Raw genomic sequence first — 18772 nt, 5'->3', positions numbered from 1 at the left:
CTTGCCAGTGTACGATTTAATTGAAAATTATATGGGCAAGAGACATGTCAAGAGCGCAGGCGTCTTTAAAGAACGCCAACCCGTTGGAAAGCTGGCTGAGGCCTCTCTTGACACTTTCGACTAGTGCGACGACTGTTCTGCATGTTGGTCACAACATCCCGGTATAGTTACTAATTTCAGCTTATTCTTCAGGGTTGTTTCCCGTCATGCAGCTCGGCGGCACATGGTGATCGACGCGTGAATAAAAATTAAGTAACCCAGCCAGTGCTTCTGGCTGTGTTATCCTCTGGGTATCAGAAACATTAATCACTGGAAGCATAAGTGATGAAATGTGTAGGCCAGCTTATGCTATTTTAGACTAAGCTTCTTAGACTACGTATTGTTTTATCCTAAGACTTACAAGGTCAGCTTTACCACTACCAACCATCTTGTTCATGTTACCTAAATAACATTATGTGGTACTTGGCGTGAGGTTTTTGTCATATCTCCAGCGGCGGCAAAATGGCGAAGGCTACTGGTCAGGCTTGGGCCAACGCCTGCAGGAGCTTGAAACCTTAGAACCAACACGTCCAGTTGGATGTTGGTCCAGTGTGCAGAGAACCATTTATTCAATGAGGTAGAAATCGATTTTGTTGAGACTGGCCTATTCTTTGCCGAGTCTTGAATAGTTTGATCTAGGTACAGGCCACTGAATCTGCTGACCCAGTCTAACAATAGCTATCCCAGACTGATCTGTCTCTACGATGCATCTTCATGCATGATTAAGCTACTTAAAAATCTTTTCGACCAGCTTAATACCTTCAGCCTCAACTCTGGTTCGGATGGGCTCGCAAATTTCTCGAGAGTAAGGTGCAAGCACACCAGGCTTGTTAAAGGCCGGGTCGCCGTTGAGTAGGAGCTGGGTGGCAATTCCACATGTCAAGCCAACAGACTTGGACATGGCTGAATAGCCGTTGGGTTCTCCAAAAAGCTCGAGAGTAGATGTGATGGTGTTCTTTTCCACAGTCGTTAGTGAATTCCATGATATACGGAGCAGAATCGGCATGTACTAACCTTTGTACCATCCTTCCACTGAACGACGAATTTGTGCTGGAGCATCACCAAATCACGCTCACCAGGTTTAAAGCTGCAAAGCATGTTAAGTCGATCGGAGAGTGTATCGAGAAGTGTTTCCCGGATGGTGGGCACCTCGCCTGAGAACAAACCCATCCACTTGAGACCAGCCAAGACCTTACCGCGCTGATCGGGGGAAGAGAAAGTGCAAAGCTCATCCACTCTAGCCATGAGATCAGCCTCAGTATCGGAGGCTGCTCCAGTGGCCTTCTGCTGGATCTCGGCCCAGGACATCCCGTCCCGTAGCCAGGTTTTGGTGGTTGTATCAAGCCAGCCAAGCTCAATAAGGGCTTTGACTAGAGCCGGGTTACCCTCATACCGAAGAGAACCTCTGATGACTGTTTGGGCTTCGGGGATTCGATAGGCTTCTCTGAACGGCACAGAGTCTCGGTTGGGATACGCAAGGAACGAGTATCCATCGACGACATGGTACGGGACTGCCATGCTCATCAAATCTTTATTGGAGATTTCAAAGACTTTCCCATCTTGAACAAACTTGGCGGAATTCTTTTGTGACAGCAAAGCGCCGCGAGGTGACCAAGAGAACTGATAGAAATATGGTTAGAGAACCGTGGACGGCTTAACAGCAAATGATTTACTGACCTTGAAACGCAGAGGATTGTCAGATGCTTCAGGTGCCGGAAGACCACCACAATACGAGTAGAACTCGAGGACCTAGCTTGATAAGCAACGTTACAGATCTGTTGATATTGAATCGTACCTTTCCGCCCTTGTCGTGAACTTCATCGATAGTCTTGATGGCGTACAAGTGGTCGACACCAGGGTCGACACCAACCTCGTTCAAAACGGTGATACCGGCCTGTTTTGCCTCTTGTTCGAGCTCACGAATAGCAGGAGACACGTAGCTTGTCGTAACCACGTTGGTCTTGCCCCGGATAGCCGACCGAACCACATCGGCGTGATGGACAAATGGCACAAGAGATATTACGCAGTCGTGGCCTGCAATGTGCCGGTCGAGTTCCGGGGAGGCCACATCAAGAGAGACGGCTTCAACACGAGCGCGCCCGGCGGCGACTTTCTGGGCAGAGGAAAGAGTACGGCAGGCTGGTGTACAGTAAGCACAGCAGGCTGAAGATTGCGACAAGAGGAATACTGACCAACTGTGAGGGTATTGTTTGGGCTCCGGAGCAGGTAATCGACGCATGGCTTTGCAACCATGCCGCTTCCAAGAATCAGAATCTTTTTTCCGGCCATGATCGTTGTTGCACGTTGGGATGATTGTTGCAAAATGGTTGACCAAGGGAGGTGGATGGTGAGAGTTGGAAGAGGGGGGAGGGGGGGGGGCAGACAAATTGCGCCACAAGTTTTCATTATCGAATTTATAAGGTTTCAAGGCTACTGTTAAACTCATATCTCTTAACGGATCGAATGAGTAATTCATTTATAAGGTTTCAAGGTACTTCGCCGTACATATGTGTGCGTTGCCCTTTTTCGTTTTGGCCTAAAATTCAGTCGTTCACTGAGAACATACGGTATGGCGTTGGTCATGCTATAAGGTTTCGCATTCGCGATTGCAGGAACATTGATTGAAACAGACCAAATTCGAAATCGAGGTATTGATAGTTTCTTAACAAGACCGAACTTAAGTTATTGATGTTTCTCTGTCCAAAAACGAAGCCAAGGTAACACCTAATAGGTGCTTTTTAGCACTGGATAGGTAAGTATGTACGCTGAGCCTGGAGTAATAGGCAGGATGGTACATCGAAGGGCTTTTATTTTGGAGACAAAACAAATGAACAATATGCATAGAAAGACAGTCATAAGAAGAAACAAATAGGTAGACAAGTATAAACGTCTGCGACCAAGTATCCTAGTTATATGAGCTTCGAGAGTCCATCGATCTATGAGAAGAATAGATCTGGATTCTGGATATGAGGCTAGGAGTTCCTCGTTCTCCTTCTTTAGAGCCTTGAGGGTTGACTGCTTGATCGCTTTAAAGTCTGATGTTAGGTAAGACTTGAGCGATAAGATACATATTTATATTAACTGCTTAGCGGCCTTTAATTGCTCGCGGCTGGTAGATAAGTCCTTCTCTAGTAGAGAAATCTTATTCTGAGACTTTATTAGCTCCTCCTCTAGCTTGCGCTTCTTTCGTATAGGCTGTCCGAGCTGTTCTTGAGTGCTGTCGTCCTCCACTCTTGATCGCTTGCCGGGTCGCAGATACTTGATCTTTTATATACCGTCCCAGTTTGGCCTACTCCGGGCCGCTGATCCACCCCAAGCTCGCCGTAGTATAAAGCCGCTCCATTTGGTTTTTAAAATAGATTCTGGGAAGCTGGCTATATGGTACCAAAGGGGTTGCTCGGTTTGGTCTTTGAAATGGGTTGTGGGAAGCTGGTTATGTTGTAGCAAAGGGGTTGCTCGGTTTATTCTGAGTGAAAGGTCCCGTGACAGGAGCCGGTGGGGATGTAGGTTGAGTAGGCTTCTTTGCTTCGGTGGCGAGCCGCGCTATTTATTTTCACAGCTGGGCCTTTTTCGGCTCGATAATAGATAGCGATGCATCGAGACCGTTGTAATACGATAAAGTCTGACTTGGTTAAAGACCTCAATGGGCGGTTCTCGAGATTGGTGCTTACCGTGGGGCCATTTGTCCTCCTCTTCGCGATTATGAAAGCGAAACCGAATGACGCCAGTTGCTACTCCTGCTCAGAAACCATGGGAGTGCTGCCACCAGCGTTCCACACTGTGCACTGTCCGCCAGTACCTAGTATGATTGAACAAAGACTCCCTCTTCCCACTTGGCCAGCTGGATATCTGGCAGTGGCAGCTTGGGTTTCGGAGCCAAGTCTCAAAACTTTCGGCACGACAGTTTGGTAGAATGATAATGTTGCCGAGCATAAGGCTGATAAGATCGGTTTCGATATGGATTCTCAGACCACCATGGAGCCAATATAAGGTTATGCATCCCAGTCACAAGTCTTCTCTTCGGAAACGAGCGTGAGGTTGATCAAGCTATCTTCGATATTAAGGCATTCGCATCATCGCTATGCACTATAGTCGCAGATAAAGACTCAGTAATAATCTTTATCTCTCAGTTCTGCGCTATAGGACATAAGTCAACAAATGTAGCTACGGTTTTGTTTCCCCGAGAGTGAGTTACCTACTACTAAGTGACACATGCTTTTCAGTGACATTCATAAACTGGGTCAAAGTCAAACTTACCGTATTAGGAACAACCTCATGAAGATAGTTTAGCGCCAGGCTATAGTTGTTTTATTGCGAGTAGAGGAGTTCCTTTTCAAAAGCGAATGAGTTAGGAAGAAAGATTATGCGGATGGATGTTAATGTGTGGCGTGGAACTCTTTCTGCTTGCCAGTCTACTGAAAGTAAATACCTGTGATAGTCAGCTATTTGCACCGTATATAACATGAAAGTGAGGATTTTAGTAAGCCTTGTTTTTCTTTCTAAGAAGCAGGAATTTCCTGCTTTTAATGAGAGGATCGTGGGAGACAGTATCCTTGCTCAGAAATATCTCGGCCCGGCGTATCTTATCAGCTATCTTATCGCCAGTCTTATCCCAGTAGGGCACTTGCAAACATTTCCAATAGGTCCTTAGTAGTAGGTGGTGGGTCCCAGTTGGTTTGTGATTACTAAGGTTTGTGACTTGACGACCAGTAAACTTAACGACACCTGCTAAAGATAAAAATGGGTTGAATTAATACGATACTGCTTGATGGCAGCAACTGGCAACTTAGCTATGAATAATTGGACGCTGATGTTGATGAGGCTCATCTTATTATTAAAAAGGCCGTAGGCGCGGAAGCTGCAACGTGCTATCAAGGAGAGACTCGAGGATTTGAAAGGTGCTTAATCCTCAGTTCTACTCATATCGATCGCGCTTTTACTTCCTGTCAGGAGAGACTTTTTGTATTTGTATTACTCAGGTCTTACAGAGGATCGTTGATGCTGAAGTTATACGGTTGCATTTCTATTGGGGTTTTTAGGCTTAGAACCGCTGCAGGTAATATCCATGCGAATAAAAGCTCAGCTTCGTTTTATTTGGCTTTCCAAGAGTTGATATAAAACTACAGTGACTTAAACAGCTGCAATCAGTTTCATTAAAAATACTGCAGATATAAATGTTTAGCAATATACGTTAAAGAATACTGCTGTCCGGTAGTATCTCACTTGTAGAAAAGAGATCTATAGTTAGAACTCTAATGTCGTAAGACACCTTGCAGTTAGGGGTAATAGTAATGGAATAAAGTTAACACTGCATACGTATTATTTATCTAGAATTAGATGCATATTCTAGAAGGTTTAAATCCTTGAATTTTACAGTATGTTATTGCAAGCTGTTTAGTAAATGAAAAGCCGAAGATAATTTCAAAGGAGATTGCAGTTATAGAGATTAAAAAGTCACTAAACCGCTGTGACATTACTTAAAAGCTTCGTACTTACAGTCGTCGACGTCTTGTATAATGTAACAACATTGCAGCAAAGTAAAATATGATATACCCACATCCTGTGACGCTGGCATTTACCTACCACGTCTTAGATTTCACCTAACTGCTAAGATCTAGCTTGTAATTACCGTAGAGGCCGTTCAATTTCGTTGACAGTGCCTGGCAGCTGTCACTCAAGCTCGGATCTGCCTGACAGCTGTCACTTGAACTCGCATCTGCCTGACCAAAAATCAACAACGCGTCACGCGTTAGGGCTTCTGCTTAATATTGTTCTGCCTCCTCCTCCCTCTCTCTTTCTCCTCATCTGCATCTGCTTCGCACAGCTTCACTTTCTCGCATTCTCGCATCGCATTCTTGCATCACATCGCATTACATCGCATCGTATCGCATTACAACGCATCTTATCTCGTCTCTCTTCATCTCAGCGCATCATATCGTATCACAGTATGTGTTTCTTTCTTAAATGTTATCTGTTTAGATCGCAGCTACTAATATTTTTCTAGATGTCTGACCACGCTGAATCTTTTGGTAAGGCCTTTGGAGCCTTTGCAGCTTATGGGAAAAGCAGCAAGGCCGGCTCTGGCTCGGGCTCTGGCTCCGGCTCTGGTGGCCGTGGTGGTGGTGGTGGTGGCCGCGGTGGCCACGAAGGTAGCGGGGGTATTCGCAAGAAGATCTCTCGCTGCTACGATGTAAGTTCTCATTTCACATCTCTAGATTTAAAGACTAATACCTACCTATGTATAGTGCGGCTCGGCTGAGCATCTGAACAGGGACTGCCCTCATAAGAACACGCCCCGACGAGCTCTCAGACAGGCGCGACGTGAGGCCGCTGCCGAGAGTCTCGCCTCCTCGTCTGCTGAGACGCCCGCTCTCTCAACTGCTCCTCCTTCTGCCGCTCCTGTTTCTGTTCCTGCTCATGTGCCCTCTCCTGCACTCTCTCCTGCTCCCGCTCCCAGGTTTTCGTTTGGTGTCGCTCGTACTCCTGCGCCCGCTCCTAGGTTCTCCTTTGGTACCGCTCCTGCTCCTGCCCCCGCTCCTAGGTTCTCCTTTGGTACCGCTCCTGCTCCTGCCCCCGGGCCCGGGTTCTCCTTTGGTGTCGCTCCGGTTCCTGCTCCCACTCTGGTTCCCACCTCTGATCCGATTCCCGCTCCTGCTCCTCCCACTCCTTCCCCTGCCCCTCCTCTCGCCCCTGCTTCTTCTTCCGCTTCCACCCCCGCTCCCGCTACCTCTACCGCTTCTACTGGCGGTCTCTTGCCGTCTGCCGCTCTTGCCAGCAGCAGCGGCCCTGTGATCTCTGCCGAAGAGCATCGCCTGAGCGTTGAGGAAGCTGAGATTCAAGCGATGGGGGACCGCCTCCATGAGGCTGAGCGCCGAGTTCTACAACGGCGCCAGGAGGAGGAGCTTCAGAGGTTTCAACAGCAGCAGGAGCAACAACTTCAGCAGTTTCGGCAACAGCAGGAGGAGGAGCTTCAGAGGCTTCAGCAGCAGCATCAACAGCAGCAGCTCCAGCTCCAGTTCCAGCAGCAGCCCCAGCCCCAGCAGCAACAGGCACGAGCTCGTCACGGTTCAGGGCCGATCTCTATCGATGACGTCTTGGGTCCTGCTGAGGATCTACCTATCAGTCAGACTCGGCCATGGGAACCTCCTAGTCGCCGACATTTAATTATGCACTTAGTCAGAGCGACTAACCTCACCCCGGCCTTTGCAGAGCAGCTGCTCTGGCGATACGATTGGAATTACCCGCGCTGTCAGGACATCGTGAGGAACCAAGGGGTAAGCTTCATTCTTCCGGATTGATATGTCGTCATACTAATTACTTGATAGTCAGCATGGCCCTCTGAGGTGTTCAAGGAAGGTGGCATGAGACGGGATTAGGGCTGTTGAAGGTCTTCGTTTGTTTTGTGGGGGATTTGCCCTTCTCTTTTTCCTTTGTTTGCAAGCTATAGTGTTTCTTGTTTTCTTTTCTTCTGTGCCCGTTATGCGTCACTGCCGGCGATGCAAACGCTCATTCCTGTCTTTGTTTCTTTGTTTTTTTTTCTACTTTCGACGTTGGCATCTCTTTGTATTCATGGTAAGCCCTTCGACATTCCTGCCGCTTCACCAACATTCTCCAGGCTTGACACATACTCCGCCTGGCTCGAGACACATCCCGGAGACACATACTACCAAGTATAGAGACACATTCTTCCTTTGGGATAGAGTAATACTTGCTTGGAGACACATACTCCCGTGGATTCTCGAGCCTTGACAGGAGAGGTGTATTGCCTTGGAATCTGGAGGTTAAGAAGCTGGTCAGTGTTTGGATTGAAGTGGCTTTCCTCGAGTGTCTCTGTCATAGCATCTGCAGTGGTTATAAAAATTCCTCGTTGGCTTTCAACTGTACTGTCTGAATGTGATCGTCCCAGTGGGACCCGTAGCCGAGAAACTACACAAGCAGGTAGGTCAACTAAAGACCCGTACTGATTTAATGAATAATAAAGATATTAGACCAGTTTTAGTATATACACAACACATCACCAAGACGGCATTTCACAATCCATGGCCCAATTGTTTTAAACATATGAATTCTGTAACTAGTAATATTGGTTCACATCAGCTGGCTCAGCCTGCTGAAGATAATCCGTCTAGAGTGATTTTCATCCAGGTTTGGTATCTAAAGGGGGAATTGTTAAACAATAAACATATTGCAAACCAGTACAAAAGAAATCGACATCGCACCCCCATCCAAAACAAGACTTCATTAAACAGTTCCTCCAACGCAAAGGCCGTGCTCGTCATTCATCATTGAACACCCCCCGCCCTATGGGTCCAATCTTCTGTATGGTATCGTATGATGGTATCTTAAGAAACGCAAAGAACCCCTTTCTTCCCTCGCTAATGTTTCGCTTGGTAGCACGGTCATGATGGTATATATTTTTTGTTTGTTTTTTCGCGTTGATTATTTGTTTAGTCGGTGAAGAACTTGATCACGTTTTGCAAGTCGCGCAGACCAACACCCTTCTTAGGATAGCAGATGTAAATCTCCTCTCCCAGGGCGCCGAACTTGGAACGGAATGAAGCCTTGCGGCGGAGGCCGAGACTGTCAATGATAGATCGGTAGGTGGCGCTGAGGAACTTGGCGCGAAGTCCTCCGACGTGCTCACCGGCGGTAAGCTTCTCTGAGACACCTGCACCGAAGGTGACCTTTCCAGTGACGTTGGATAGGGCAAAGCTGACCAGGACCTCGATGGCACCGTTGACGGCGCCGGGGAAGTCGAGAGCCCACTTCACTTGCCAGCCGTGGCGAGGAGCAAGCTTAGCCAAAACGACCATAGACATGACCTTGCCGTCCTTCTCGGCAGCAAAGTAGCGTCGGTGCTCCTGGTCAATCCAAGGACGGACCTCAGTAAGATGAACTTGCTTGCCCTTACGGTTGTTCTTCCAATCCTCGATGGCGGGGTTGGCGCGAGCGATAAAGTCTTCATCGGCCTTGACCTCGTGTATCTTGACTCCTTCGCGCTCCACACGACGAGACTTGGCAGCCAAGCCCTCAATTTGAGCACTGTTGTGCTTGTCGGCATCAACACGCTGCTCCTCAGTACAGGTCAAGCTTCGCCAGCGAAGCTCAGAAGCGAGGATCTTCTGGACTTCGAAAGAGACAAGCATCCAGAACGGCGTCAAGCGCAGGTCAACAGTAAGGTGGTTGATAAAGGCTTTGATGACCTGGGGGTACTGGTTGCGGTCGCAGAGAGGATCACCAGTGATCATGGCAAACTTTTCGCGTTGAACCCAGCCGATAGCAGCACCGGTCTCATGTCGCCAGATCTGGAAGCGCTCGTCGAGCCAAGAAGTGTTGGTGGCATCACCATAGTTGGCAATGAGCTTCTCCAGAGGCGGGGGAGAGTCGGCATGGTGAGGCTTGGTGGTGTCAGCCTCGGGGTGAGGCAGGCCAGGGGCCTTGATAGGGAGAGACTTGGGATCTCGGTGGAAGAGAGAGGCGTATCGAACATCACCAAGCTCAAGCATCCAAGCGACGATACGCTCAAGACCAAGACCAGCACCAGCGTGAGGAGGAGCACCCAACTCAAAGGCAGTGAGGTAGTCCTCCATACCATCCTCGGCCATACCGGCCTCAGCCATATTGGCTCGGAGCTCGTCGACGTTATGGATACGCTGACCACCGGAGCAGATCTCCTGGCCGCGGATGAAGATATCGAAAGATCGGGTCCACGTGGGATCCTCGGTATCCTTGGCAGTGTAGAAAGGACGGGCATTTGCGGGGAACTTGTCGAGAACATAATAATCGGTGTCGTACTTTTGACGAACGAGCTCGCCAAGTCGCATCTCATCAGGAGTAGACAGATCCTCCACTTCGACCTCGCGTCCGTCGTCGCGGAGCATCTGAAGACCCTCGCTAAAGGGGAGTACAAGGGTCTCCTCGAGCCACTTGAACTCCTTGCTGGGCCATCGCTTACGAATGACCTCGAGCTCTCGGGAGGCATAAACGGTTCTGAAAACTTCCTTAAGGAAGATGTCAATGAAAGAGATGACCTCGTGGTAGTCGGTGTCAATGGCCATCTCCAGATCGAGACCAGTGTACTCAGTCAAGTGACGGTGGGTGTTGGAGTTTTCGGCGCGGAAGACAGGGCCGACCTCAAAGACACGACCAAAGTCAGCAGAGATAGCCTCCTGCTTGGCGAGTTGGGGGCTCTGGGCAAGGAAAGCCCGGCGACCAAAGTAGTTCACGGGGAAGACAGCGGCACCACTTTCTGTGGCAGCAGGCTGCAACTTGGGGGTGTTGATCTCGACGAAGCCATGTTCCTCAAGGGTGTTTCGGAAGACTCGCGTAACCATTGCACGTACACGGAAGAGAGCTTGGTTCGCAGGGTGTCGAAGATCGAGAATTCGGGCGTTCATGCGGTTACGCAGAGTCTCCGGGGGCTTGTAGTTGCTGAAAGGGAGGTTCTGGGCAAGGTTGACAAGATGGACAGAGTCGACGGCAACCTCAACTCCGGAATGTGTGGCGGATCGAATAGGCTCAGGAGGCTGCTTGAGGGTACCGGTGATCTGGACCAGAGACTCGGAGTTGATCTTGCGGACCCAAGAGATAAAGTCGGCATTACCGGCATCACGGGCGAGAACACCTTGAACGGAGTGTGTTTGGTCCCGGAGGAGGAGGAAGTCGAGGACTTTGGAGATGGGTCGCTGCGTCTCGATACGGGCTCGGAATGTGACTTCGGTGCCAAAGGGCAGAGTATCGAGCTGAGCAATTGTGTTGACCTCGCCAGGGTGAACTGGCCAGTCGGAGCTCATGCTAGTTCGGCCGCTGTCGAGAGAAGTTCGGCTGCTGGGGACAATAGCATTGGTAGTGGCTGTTGTGCCATCCATGCTGGACCGAGCCGATTCTCTGTGGGGAAGTTCGACGCCGCTATCGTTCATGGTTTCGCGAATTGTTCTGGATGGTGAGACGGAACGAGGCGAAGAAAAAGCTGAACTCAGAATGGCAGCCGAGGGCCTTGTATCAACACTGATCGGGGGCGGACTCATGGTGGCCGAGGCAGGCCGGCGGGTGGTGTCCGGGCTCGCCATTTGAGTAGTGTAAAAGGACGATGATGTCAGAGCAGCAGTGGGTTCTGAAAGGACCGAATCTATAGAGATTGTGGAAAGCGGGCGTGATGCTGAAGCCGGGGCTGCAGTAAATGATGTGATTAAAGGTGATGGGAATTTAGGTGTAGTAGAAGAAGTAGGAGTAGAAGGAGAAGAGGTGGACGAATTTTTGGTGGTGGTTGCAAGACCTTTTTGATGATATTTGGACGGTAGCGGCATGCCAAAAGCTGATGCGACGGGAGCCAGGATGCCCGTCATACCGGATCGAATTAGTGCCCAGCGTACACTATGCAATGATGATGGAGGGTGTGGCACGGTGGGTCAGCCACACTTTGAAATCTTGGATATGCCTGACTTGATTCTGGCTCTCCGTAATGTTTCCGCTATTGAAGTAACCCCTGCTTGCAGTCGATGACGATCGGACGGGCTGTTTTCGGTTGTTGAGTTCTCTTTTGGGAGATTCAGAGTCAGGGACTGGTCTCGATGATCGTGGCTGTGACGATGAGAGAGGTACAAGTGTGTATCAGGTACGCACTGTGGCTTGTAGTTGGTTTAAGAGGATGAGAAAAGTTGAATCAGGCGCAGCAGAATAGTTTCTTGCTATTTATGTATGCCCTAAACACTTGAGAAGCATGATCGAATAGAAAGAGAACAGCAAGGCAGTTTATATGACTCCAAACGCAAAACTATAATCCGTAGTATTCTCGCACTCACGGCATTTTCGGCGCCCCGGAATGAGACATCAAGAGGATCTGCTTACAAGCGAAAAGAAAATGTGGTCAGTCTTTGTCAAATCCCGACAGCTTACTCAATCCGCAACCCTCTATTCGGCCTCGGCCCTACACATAAATTCCGCTAGGCTGACAGGTGATTCGGCATCTCGTGGGGGATGTAACTCTCCCGTGCATGCCTGGGTACCCAATTCCACGGGTTGCTTAATACACACTCCGCGGGATGCTGCAAGTAGACTTTTTCCTACACTAGCAGCCCTAGAACGGAGCCGTGATCGTGATGTTGAAGTAACGTGCCCGGTAGTTTTGGTTAGTTTTGGTTGTGGCGGATAGACGGACATACCGTCAATTAGTAGAGCCTCACATGAATCGCATTAATCGCATCAGATCGACTGAGGTCTGAGTGTTGAGATTTGCGTCATATCTAATGTTTGTCTAATGCACAGAAATGTCTCAGCAATTGAATACACTGAACAGTATTGTTCAACAGCCACAAGGACTGTACTCTGTACCATGTAGCAAGTGATCAGTAGAAACAGTTCAATGTACGCCACATATACCCCCGGACAGCCAAGGTGTTATTGCCGTCAGACATCAGGTCCCAGGCTTGGCCTCACCCTCGAAAAGCGAGACAAGCTGCCGTTTACCGTCTGGGCGTTGCTCTACGTACCCGTCAAGTAGCATGTACGTCAATGGGCGATGCCCGTTTGAGTAATGCGAAGAGGACAGTGACATCAGTGATATGGCGCTAAAATCGCTATCGATATTTTCTCTCGTCTCCTGTGCAGACTAAGATTTAGACACTGCGAACTACCCGCCCCCAGATGTTTCTGGGTCTGGGTCTGCACGGAGCCCATGATTGGAGTTCCGGTGGAGAAGCTCCGGGTGCTGCAGTACAGCCAAGACCATGACATATCCTTAATCCCATCGGCGATTGATTGATTGATGGGGGCGATCAAACGAAAAGGGTTTTCGCAATTTGAAACCTCGTGGCTCCTCTCTAACCTGTTATTTTCCCCAGACATTATCATCCAAGCCTTTCTATGGTCAGTGAGAGTATCTATTTGAGTGTGCTGAAATAACAAGTTTAATTGCTCAGCGCATTGACCTGACGTCAATCAACAAAGAGTAATCGGGTGAATCGGAACTGACTGATACGAATCACCCAAGCACAGAGAACATTCTCGTATCTGCTTGTTTATCTACTAACATGATTCTAGGCCCTTTTTCCCTTTTTCTTTTTTTTTCTTTTATTAATAGGAAACTCCACATGCTTGTCCTGGTCCTTGTCGTGCCGTCCCAACACTAACCAGTTTGATCAAGTAAAGTGGGAAACACAATAAAAACAAGCCTCACTACGTCATTGCAATAAATCGTCTGTCATGTCACTCCAAGGCCTGCAACGTCACGTAACACTTCTGGTTGGATACTAACCAGGTTTTACATTATCTCGGCGTTTTCAACGATAATTTGATACACTGAATCCATTCAGTTTCACTACTTGCTTATCAAACCTGCTTTTTTTTTTTCTTCTCTCCTATTGTCAGCTCAGCTTTAGGGTCCGGTTTGGCTGGTTTGACTAGAGTTCGTCATTAGTAGTAAATGAGCCGCTCAGCTCAAACACAACAAACACAAACCTAGACGCTATCAATAGCCCGCTCGACAAATTATCATCCTTCTTATCCATTCTGATCAGCATTCATTCTCCTTGTTCAACCAATCCTTGCTCCCACATATTATCGCGCTTACAGAACACTCCAATCCGGCGTTGCACCACGCAAAAGGAAACTCCCCCCACCGCTTCTTTATTCCGTCGTAGCCGGGTTACTTCTTGGCTTTGGTTTGTTTTGGCTTGGGCTTGTAAGCTTTGCTTGTGCTTCCTCACGTCCATCACTCTCCCTACCTACTTCTCTTCTGTAGCTACTGGCTGCCGTCTTACTCCAGAGTCTCAAGCTGGGACCACGCCCTCCCTCCTCCCTCCTCCATCTAATCAAATCTGATATGGAGACTGAGGCCACCCCCTCTGAGTCACGACCAACCACCCCGGAACCTCCGGGCTATGTGAATCCTCTCGAGTCCAGCTCAAGATGGTACCTGATTGCTCGTGCCCAAGCCATTCGCTCTGCTGCGAGTCTGGGTTTCAGCATCGCCAATCGCACTAGTCCTCCTGCACCATCACCCACGCGAGACATTTGGCTCGATGCCACGCTGTCAAAAGCTGCCCCCAGTCAGGCCGACCGCGCCAAGACCAAGATCAAGGCTGAAGTATGGATGCCGCCCCGTCCCGCTCTCGGCGCCAGAGCTGCCGTTATAAACTTTCACGGCGGTGGTTGGATCCTCGGTCAGGGTACTGACGATGCCCGTTGGGCCGGGGCCATCATGGCTAATCTGGATGCGGTTGTCTTTACTGTCAACTACCGTCTAGCGCCTTCATGTCCTTTCCCAACCCCAATCGAGGACTGTGTCGATGCTGTTCTCCAGATCAAGCATCGCGCTGCTGAGTTTGGTATTGACCCTGATCGAATCGTTCTTTCAGGATTCTCCGCAGGGGCCACAAACGCGATTGCATCCTGGCTCATTCTCAACGACCCTGGCCGATGGGGCTACAAGTTCCCCTTTGAACCCCCAAAGATTGCGGGCATTGCACTCTACTACCCCGTCCTAGACTGGACCATATCCCGTCCTGAGAAGCGACTTACATGCTCAAAGCCCGAGTTCACCTTGCCCAAGGGTCTGACGGATTTAATTGATGCCTCCTTCATCTACCCCATCATTCCCCGTGAGGAAAGGTCTGATCCACGCTTGTCACCAGGCCTGATGCCAGATGAGCTGCTGAAAAAGCTTCCCCCTATTCATCTGGTCCTATGCGAGTATGACATGCTCCTCGCCGAAGGTCTCAAGTTCTCGAATCGCCTCAAGGCTGCTGGAAAGCAGTTCACGCTGCGCATTGTCGAGGGTGAGAGGCACGCCTGGGATTGTCCACCTCCTATGACGCCAAAGGAGAGCGTCATGACCGAGTATCAAGTAGCTGTTGAAACCATAGCTAGTTGGTTTGGAAAGAAGTGTGAGACCGACACAGAGTCACTACGGTCCATGAAACTCAAGCGAGCAGTCTTCAAACGACCCAAATACCTCTCTTATAACACCTGGTCCGGGTGGTAGTGGCGTCTGGCAGGACTCTTGGGTTTTGGAGTTATTATGGTATTACTTTGCGTATTTCTTTTGTTATTTCTTACCAAGCGAGGCGCTTCATCCAATTCATGATATAAGGGTTGGCAAGGCATAAAAGAATACACGGCTAGGCTTTGGATTGCACATAATCTATTTTGAGAACGATATACGCATATAGACATGAATAAAATCAGCCTTACAGCAACATCTCAGGAACGCTTGGCAGAGCAGAGTTCAGGTCTTTGGATCCATCGCCAAGATCACCAACATCAGCCGCATGCCCACTCAATTAGAAAGACAATTCCGGTCTTGCCAAGGGTGCTTCGCTAAATAAACTTCGGCATTTGGGTCTCACTGTGCTTCACCCCAAGGTGTAAACGAAAATACTGAGAACCAGGTACCTGAAGTTTTGCAAAAGATACATTCGAGCATTTCGGGGTCCTTTCGGAAGCGTCGGATGTATGGTAGCATCCCATACCCTGAGATTGGACAATGCGTTTTCAGATATGTCCATGTGGCTTTTCTAGACCATTCACTAGTCCCGGGACGTGATATCTTTCTCACATGGCTTTCTCCATCATTTGCAGCCATCAATTGAGTGATTCGAGGGACACTCAGCCTAGACTAGTCTCGCCTTACAGACAATATGCGGAGAGGTAATGCTTATAGCACACTTTGTCAGCTGCTTATCTTTTGAATCTATGCATCGATTGTTTATGCTTAATGGTCGCGTGACTAACACTGGGACTGTCTTCGGGGTTTTGGACAGTACCAAATGCCGAGCAGTTTTGTCCGGGCAATCCGGCGTTCCCGATGCATGACAAGAGTAAATGTAGATCCAGCGTGGTATCGTGCTGTTAGTCATGACCGAACATCAGGAGACATTTCGGACTACAGATTCACGACTTGAAGAATGTGTTGTATTGTTGGTGGGGATAACTTTGTTGTCAGATTGTCTGCCAAACCTTCATGTCTCGCCAGTCACCACTAGATCTCACTCAACCACATTATCATTCGTTGCCCCGTAATTCATATGCATCGACTTCCATGACTTTGCCGTGCCACCAATCATGAACTGATATTCGCGATTCCTGCCTGCCGGCCATGAACGTGGTGTGATCGGTTCCGTGTAGCCGAATTGACTAGGACAGACTGATACATGATACTGGCGATCTTGTAGGATGGAACAGACACAAAGGTTCAGCCACCTTATGATAGAATGTGGCGTCTCCAGATCGACAGTCATGGCATGGCTTGTGAAGAAAGCTTTAAATTATGGTTGTGGCTGGTTGAAACATCGTGATCTGGCCGTCAAGTCTACCAGGCACGGGAAAGGGTTTCGCCTTTGAAGTCACGGTGGCAAGAGCCGATCAGCTTGCAAGTGATTACAGAATCAATCGTGGTCTATTATACATACAATTGAGGCAGAGCAGAATATGGCCGTCATGTCTTCATTGCTTGAGAGACGTCAGATCCAGGGTAGTTGGGTCACTGTCGCATAAACTAAGGTAAGTGATCAAGCAGGTGGTCATGCAATATATATTTATTTTCGTTATCGTAATATGGGACGACAGCTATTGTAGCCATCTTCCACAGGTCTGTAGGATGGCTTCTCAATGCTGATGCATCTCATCAACCAAGTCGTGTTCTCAAACATGTGACTCGTTGTCACTTTAGCTCTACCATTTATTGGTAGGCAGCAGGTACGCTAACATTTCTTATATCATATATAGTTTACCACTTGCCCTCGGGTCCGTTGATGAACGCCTTGAGAATGTTGACGATCTTGGTGAAGGAAGCAAGGTAAGTCTGGAGGTCAGCCTCAACCTGCTGGGGGTTCTCGCCAAGCTTGGCGTAGAAGTCCTTTCGGTAGGGGACGGCAGACATGGCGGCGCTGAAGATAGGCTTGACGACGAAGCTGTGGTGGGGCTTCAGGGTGTTGCCGTAGGCAGTGCGGAAAGAGTCAGCAAGCTCCTCAGAGGAGTTGGCGACGTTGCGCTCAAGGGCCTGGCAGGTGAAGTCAAGACCACTGGAGAGTTATTAGCTGTCTGTTAATCGGATATATTATGGCAAGGAGTTATTCGTACCGGACGAGCCAGAGGCAGCCCTCGGTGGCAGTGTGCTTGCCGGTCTTGAGCTCGTTGCGGACGAGGTCCTGGACGGTGCCGGACTCGGCAGGAGCAACAGCCTGGCGGGCACGGAGCTTCTGTAGATGAATTGTCAGATGTATGTTCGGGAATTGATGTTGTCGATAGCAAGGTTTGCTGTCGTGCAACGGAAGGGAGCATGTCGTGACGAACCTCGACGTTGCCAAGGATATCCTTCTTGACGGGACCGAAAGCCATACCACCAATGGCATCTAAGAGCACAGTTAGCACCAGATCATATTTGCTGTAATCTCCAAGACATTGTCATACCAAAGATGGTGGTCAGGGACTCGGAAGCCTCAAGGAACTCAGTGGTAGAGACAGCATCGCCGTTGGCCGCATCGACGGGGACGTCGACGAAAGATCGCTTAAGCGACTGCACAATAGTGCCTCCAGGGGGGTAAGCAGCGTCAGACATGATGGATGATGATGAAGATGAATGGGAAAAGGAAGTTGAAGATTTGCTGGATGGGAAGAAGAAGATAAAGGAGATGTCGTTGGAGCGGTCAAGCTGAGCTGTCCCTTTGCGGGTAGGTACAGTGAACAGCAGTACAGGAGGGGTCTAGCTCAGGGGACCTAGGGAGGGGTCAATACGGCGAAAGAGGGGCAGATGTACAGTGCATATAGATAAGATAAGAGCTCTGATGCATGTAGATTGACGATGGATCTTGGAGCAATCATGCTATACACGTCTAAAGAGGACACCTGAAACGGGTATGAATATGCACCCCATCAAATATAACCGTAATGCACTCTATATTACGTGAAGCCTCAATCAGTCTGACACAATTCGAGTTCATTGCGGCTTGCTTCTCTCAAATGCACCAACCGCTCTCGCACTCGACACTGTGTTTCGGGACTGGATTTAGTTCTTCCGTCGACCGCTAGAAACCCCACGTTCTTGATCCCTGCCGATCAACTTGTCAAATGGCGGAGAGAGAGAGACCAGAGTCGAGACCTCAACAAATGCTACGAGTTGAGAAATAATTGCTGGGACTTTGCAGTGCCTCGTATGTGGAACGCAATGATACGATGGAAAGGCCACTGTTGAAGTATATGGAGCTGTTTTAGCTTACGACGCTTTGGAGCGGGTCAAGCTTGGACCGTTAGTTCTAGTATGAGCTCCAGCTTCGACATGTCTAGGGTAACAATGGCAGCCACACTCACTTATAAGGAGCTCGGCTGTGATGAATGAGTTTGTTCTTCAGTATTAATGTGGACTGATGAGAGCTAGACGGAGTGATGGAGATTTCTATCTTTGGGTTTATTGAAAGGTTGAAGGACTACAAACAAATCATGCATTCTGACTTGCCTAGCTCAAAGCATTGGTGGACGGTTTCAACGTTTGCTCACGTTTACACAACTGACCGTCTTTTGTGTTGGATAATAAATTGTAGAGATTATTCTTTGCTTCTGATCTCGTTCACAAGATATGCACGAATATAAGTATATATTACGCAAATTGAAGAGAGTGAGTGATTGATTGAAAAGGAAACTGCAATACGGTTACACCAATCGAAGCTTAAGACAGCACAATCAATATGGTGAACCTGGTACATAACCATTGGCGATTGAGAAACTTGATTGGAAGCAAACT

The 18772-nt window shown here is 48.8% G+C and overlaps 5 protein-coding genes across 5 annotated transcripts, besides 5 other annotated features; 2 read left to right on the top strand and 3 right to left on the bottom strand.

Annotated features, from left to right (window-relative positions):
* Positions 1-766: 766 nt before the first annotated feature.
* On the bottom strand, positions 767-2328 carry FPSE_09212 (uncharacterized protein; the record flags this gene model as incomplete). Its single annotated transcript, XM_009262329.1, has 5 exons — positions 767-994; positions 1054-1659; positions 1717-1788; positions 1835-2178; positions 2232-2328. 5 exons carry the CDS (start codon positions 2326-2328, stop codon positions 767-769), a joined length of 1347 nt encoding a protein of 448 aa, XP_009260604.1.
* Positions 2329-5841: 3513 nt separating this feature from the next.
* Positions 5842-5984: a microsatellite.
* Positions 5985-6043: 59 nt separating this feature from the next.
* Positions 6044-7415, top strand: FPSE_09211 (uncharacterized protein; the record flags this gene model as incomplete). Its single annotated transcript, XM_009262328.1, has 3 exons — positions 6044-6229; positions 6285-7313; positions 7365-7415. 3 exons carry the CDS (start codon positions 6044-6046, stop codon positions 7413-7415), a joined length of 1266 nt encoding a protein of 421 aa, XP_009260603.1.
* Positions 6145-6180: a microsatellite.
* Positions 6418-6493: a repeat region.
* Positions 6595-6762: a repeat region.
* Positions 6921-7088: a microsatellite.
* A 1071-nt stretch (positions 7416-8486) lies between the features above and the next one.
* FPSE_09210 (uncharacterized protein) lies at positions 8487-11384 on the bottom strand (the record flags this gene model as incomplete). The annotated part of the gene is made up of 1 exon (XM_009262327.1): positions 8487-11384. One exon carries the CDS (start codon positions 11382-11384, stop codon positions 8487-8489), a length of 2898 nt encoding a protein of 965 aa, XP_009260602.1.
* A 2474-nt stretch (positions 11385-13858) lies between these two features.
* On the top strand, positions 13859-15019 carry FPSE_09209 (uncharacterized protein; the record flags this gene model as incomplete). The annotated part of the gene is made up of 1 exon (XM_009262326.1): positions 13859-15019. One exon carries the CDS (start codon positions 13859-13861, stop codon positions 15017-15019), a length of 1161 nt encoding a protein of 386 aa, XP_009260601.1.
* A 1743-nt stretch (positions 15020-16762) lies between these two features.
* FPSE_09208 (uncharacterized protein) lies at positions 16763-17593 on the bottom strand (the record flags this gene model as incomplete). The annotated part of the gene is made up of 4 exons (XM_009262325.1): positions 16763-17057; positions 17116-17234; positions 17329-17387; positions 17446-17593. 4 exons carry the CDS (start codon positions 17591-17593, stop codon positions 16763-16765), a joined length of 621 nt encoding a protein of 206 aa, XP_009260600.1.
* Between the last annotated feature and the right edge of the window lie 1179 nt (positions 17594-18772).

Source organism: Fusarium pseudograminearum, chromosome 1, assembly GCF_000303195.2.
Source record: "Fusarium pseudograminearum CS3096 chromosome 1, whole genome shotgun sequence".
NCBI classification, from domain to species: domain Eukaryota; kingdom Fungi; phylum Ascomycota; class Sordariomycetes; order Hypocreales; family Nectriaceae; genus Fusarium; species Fusarium pseudograminearum.
This window is presented reverse-complemented; position numbering and strand designations above follow the sequence as displayed.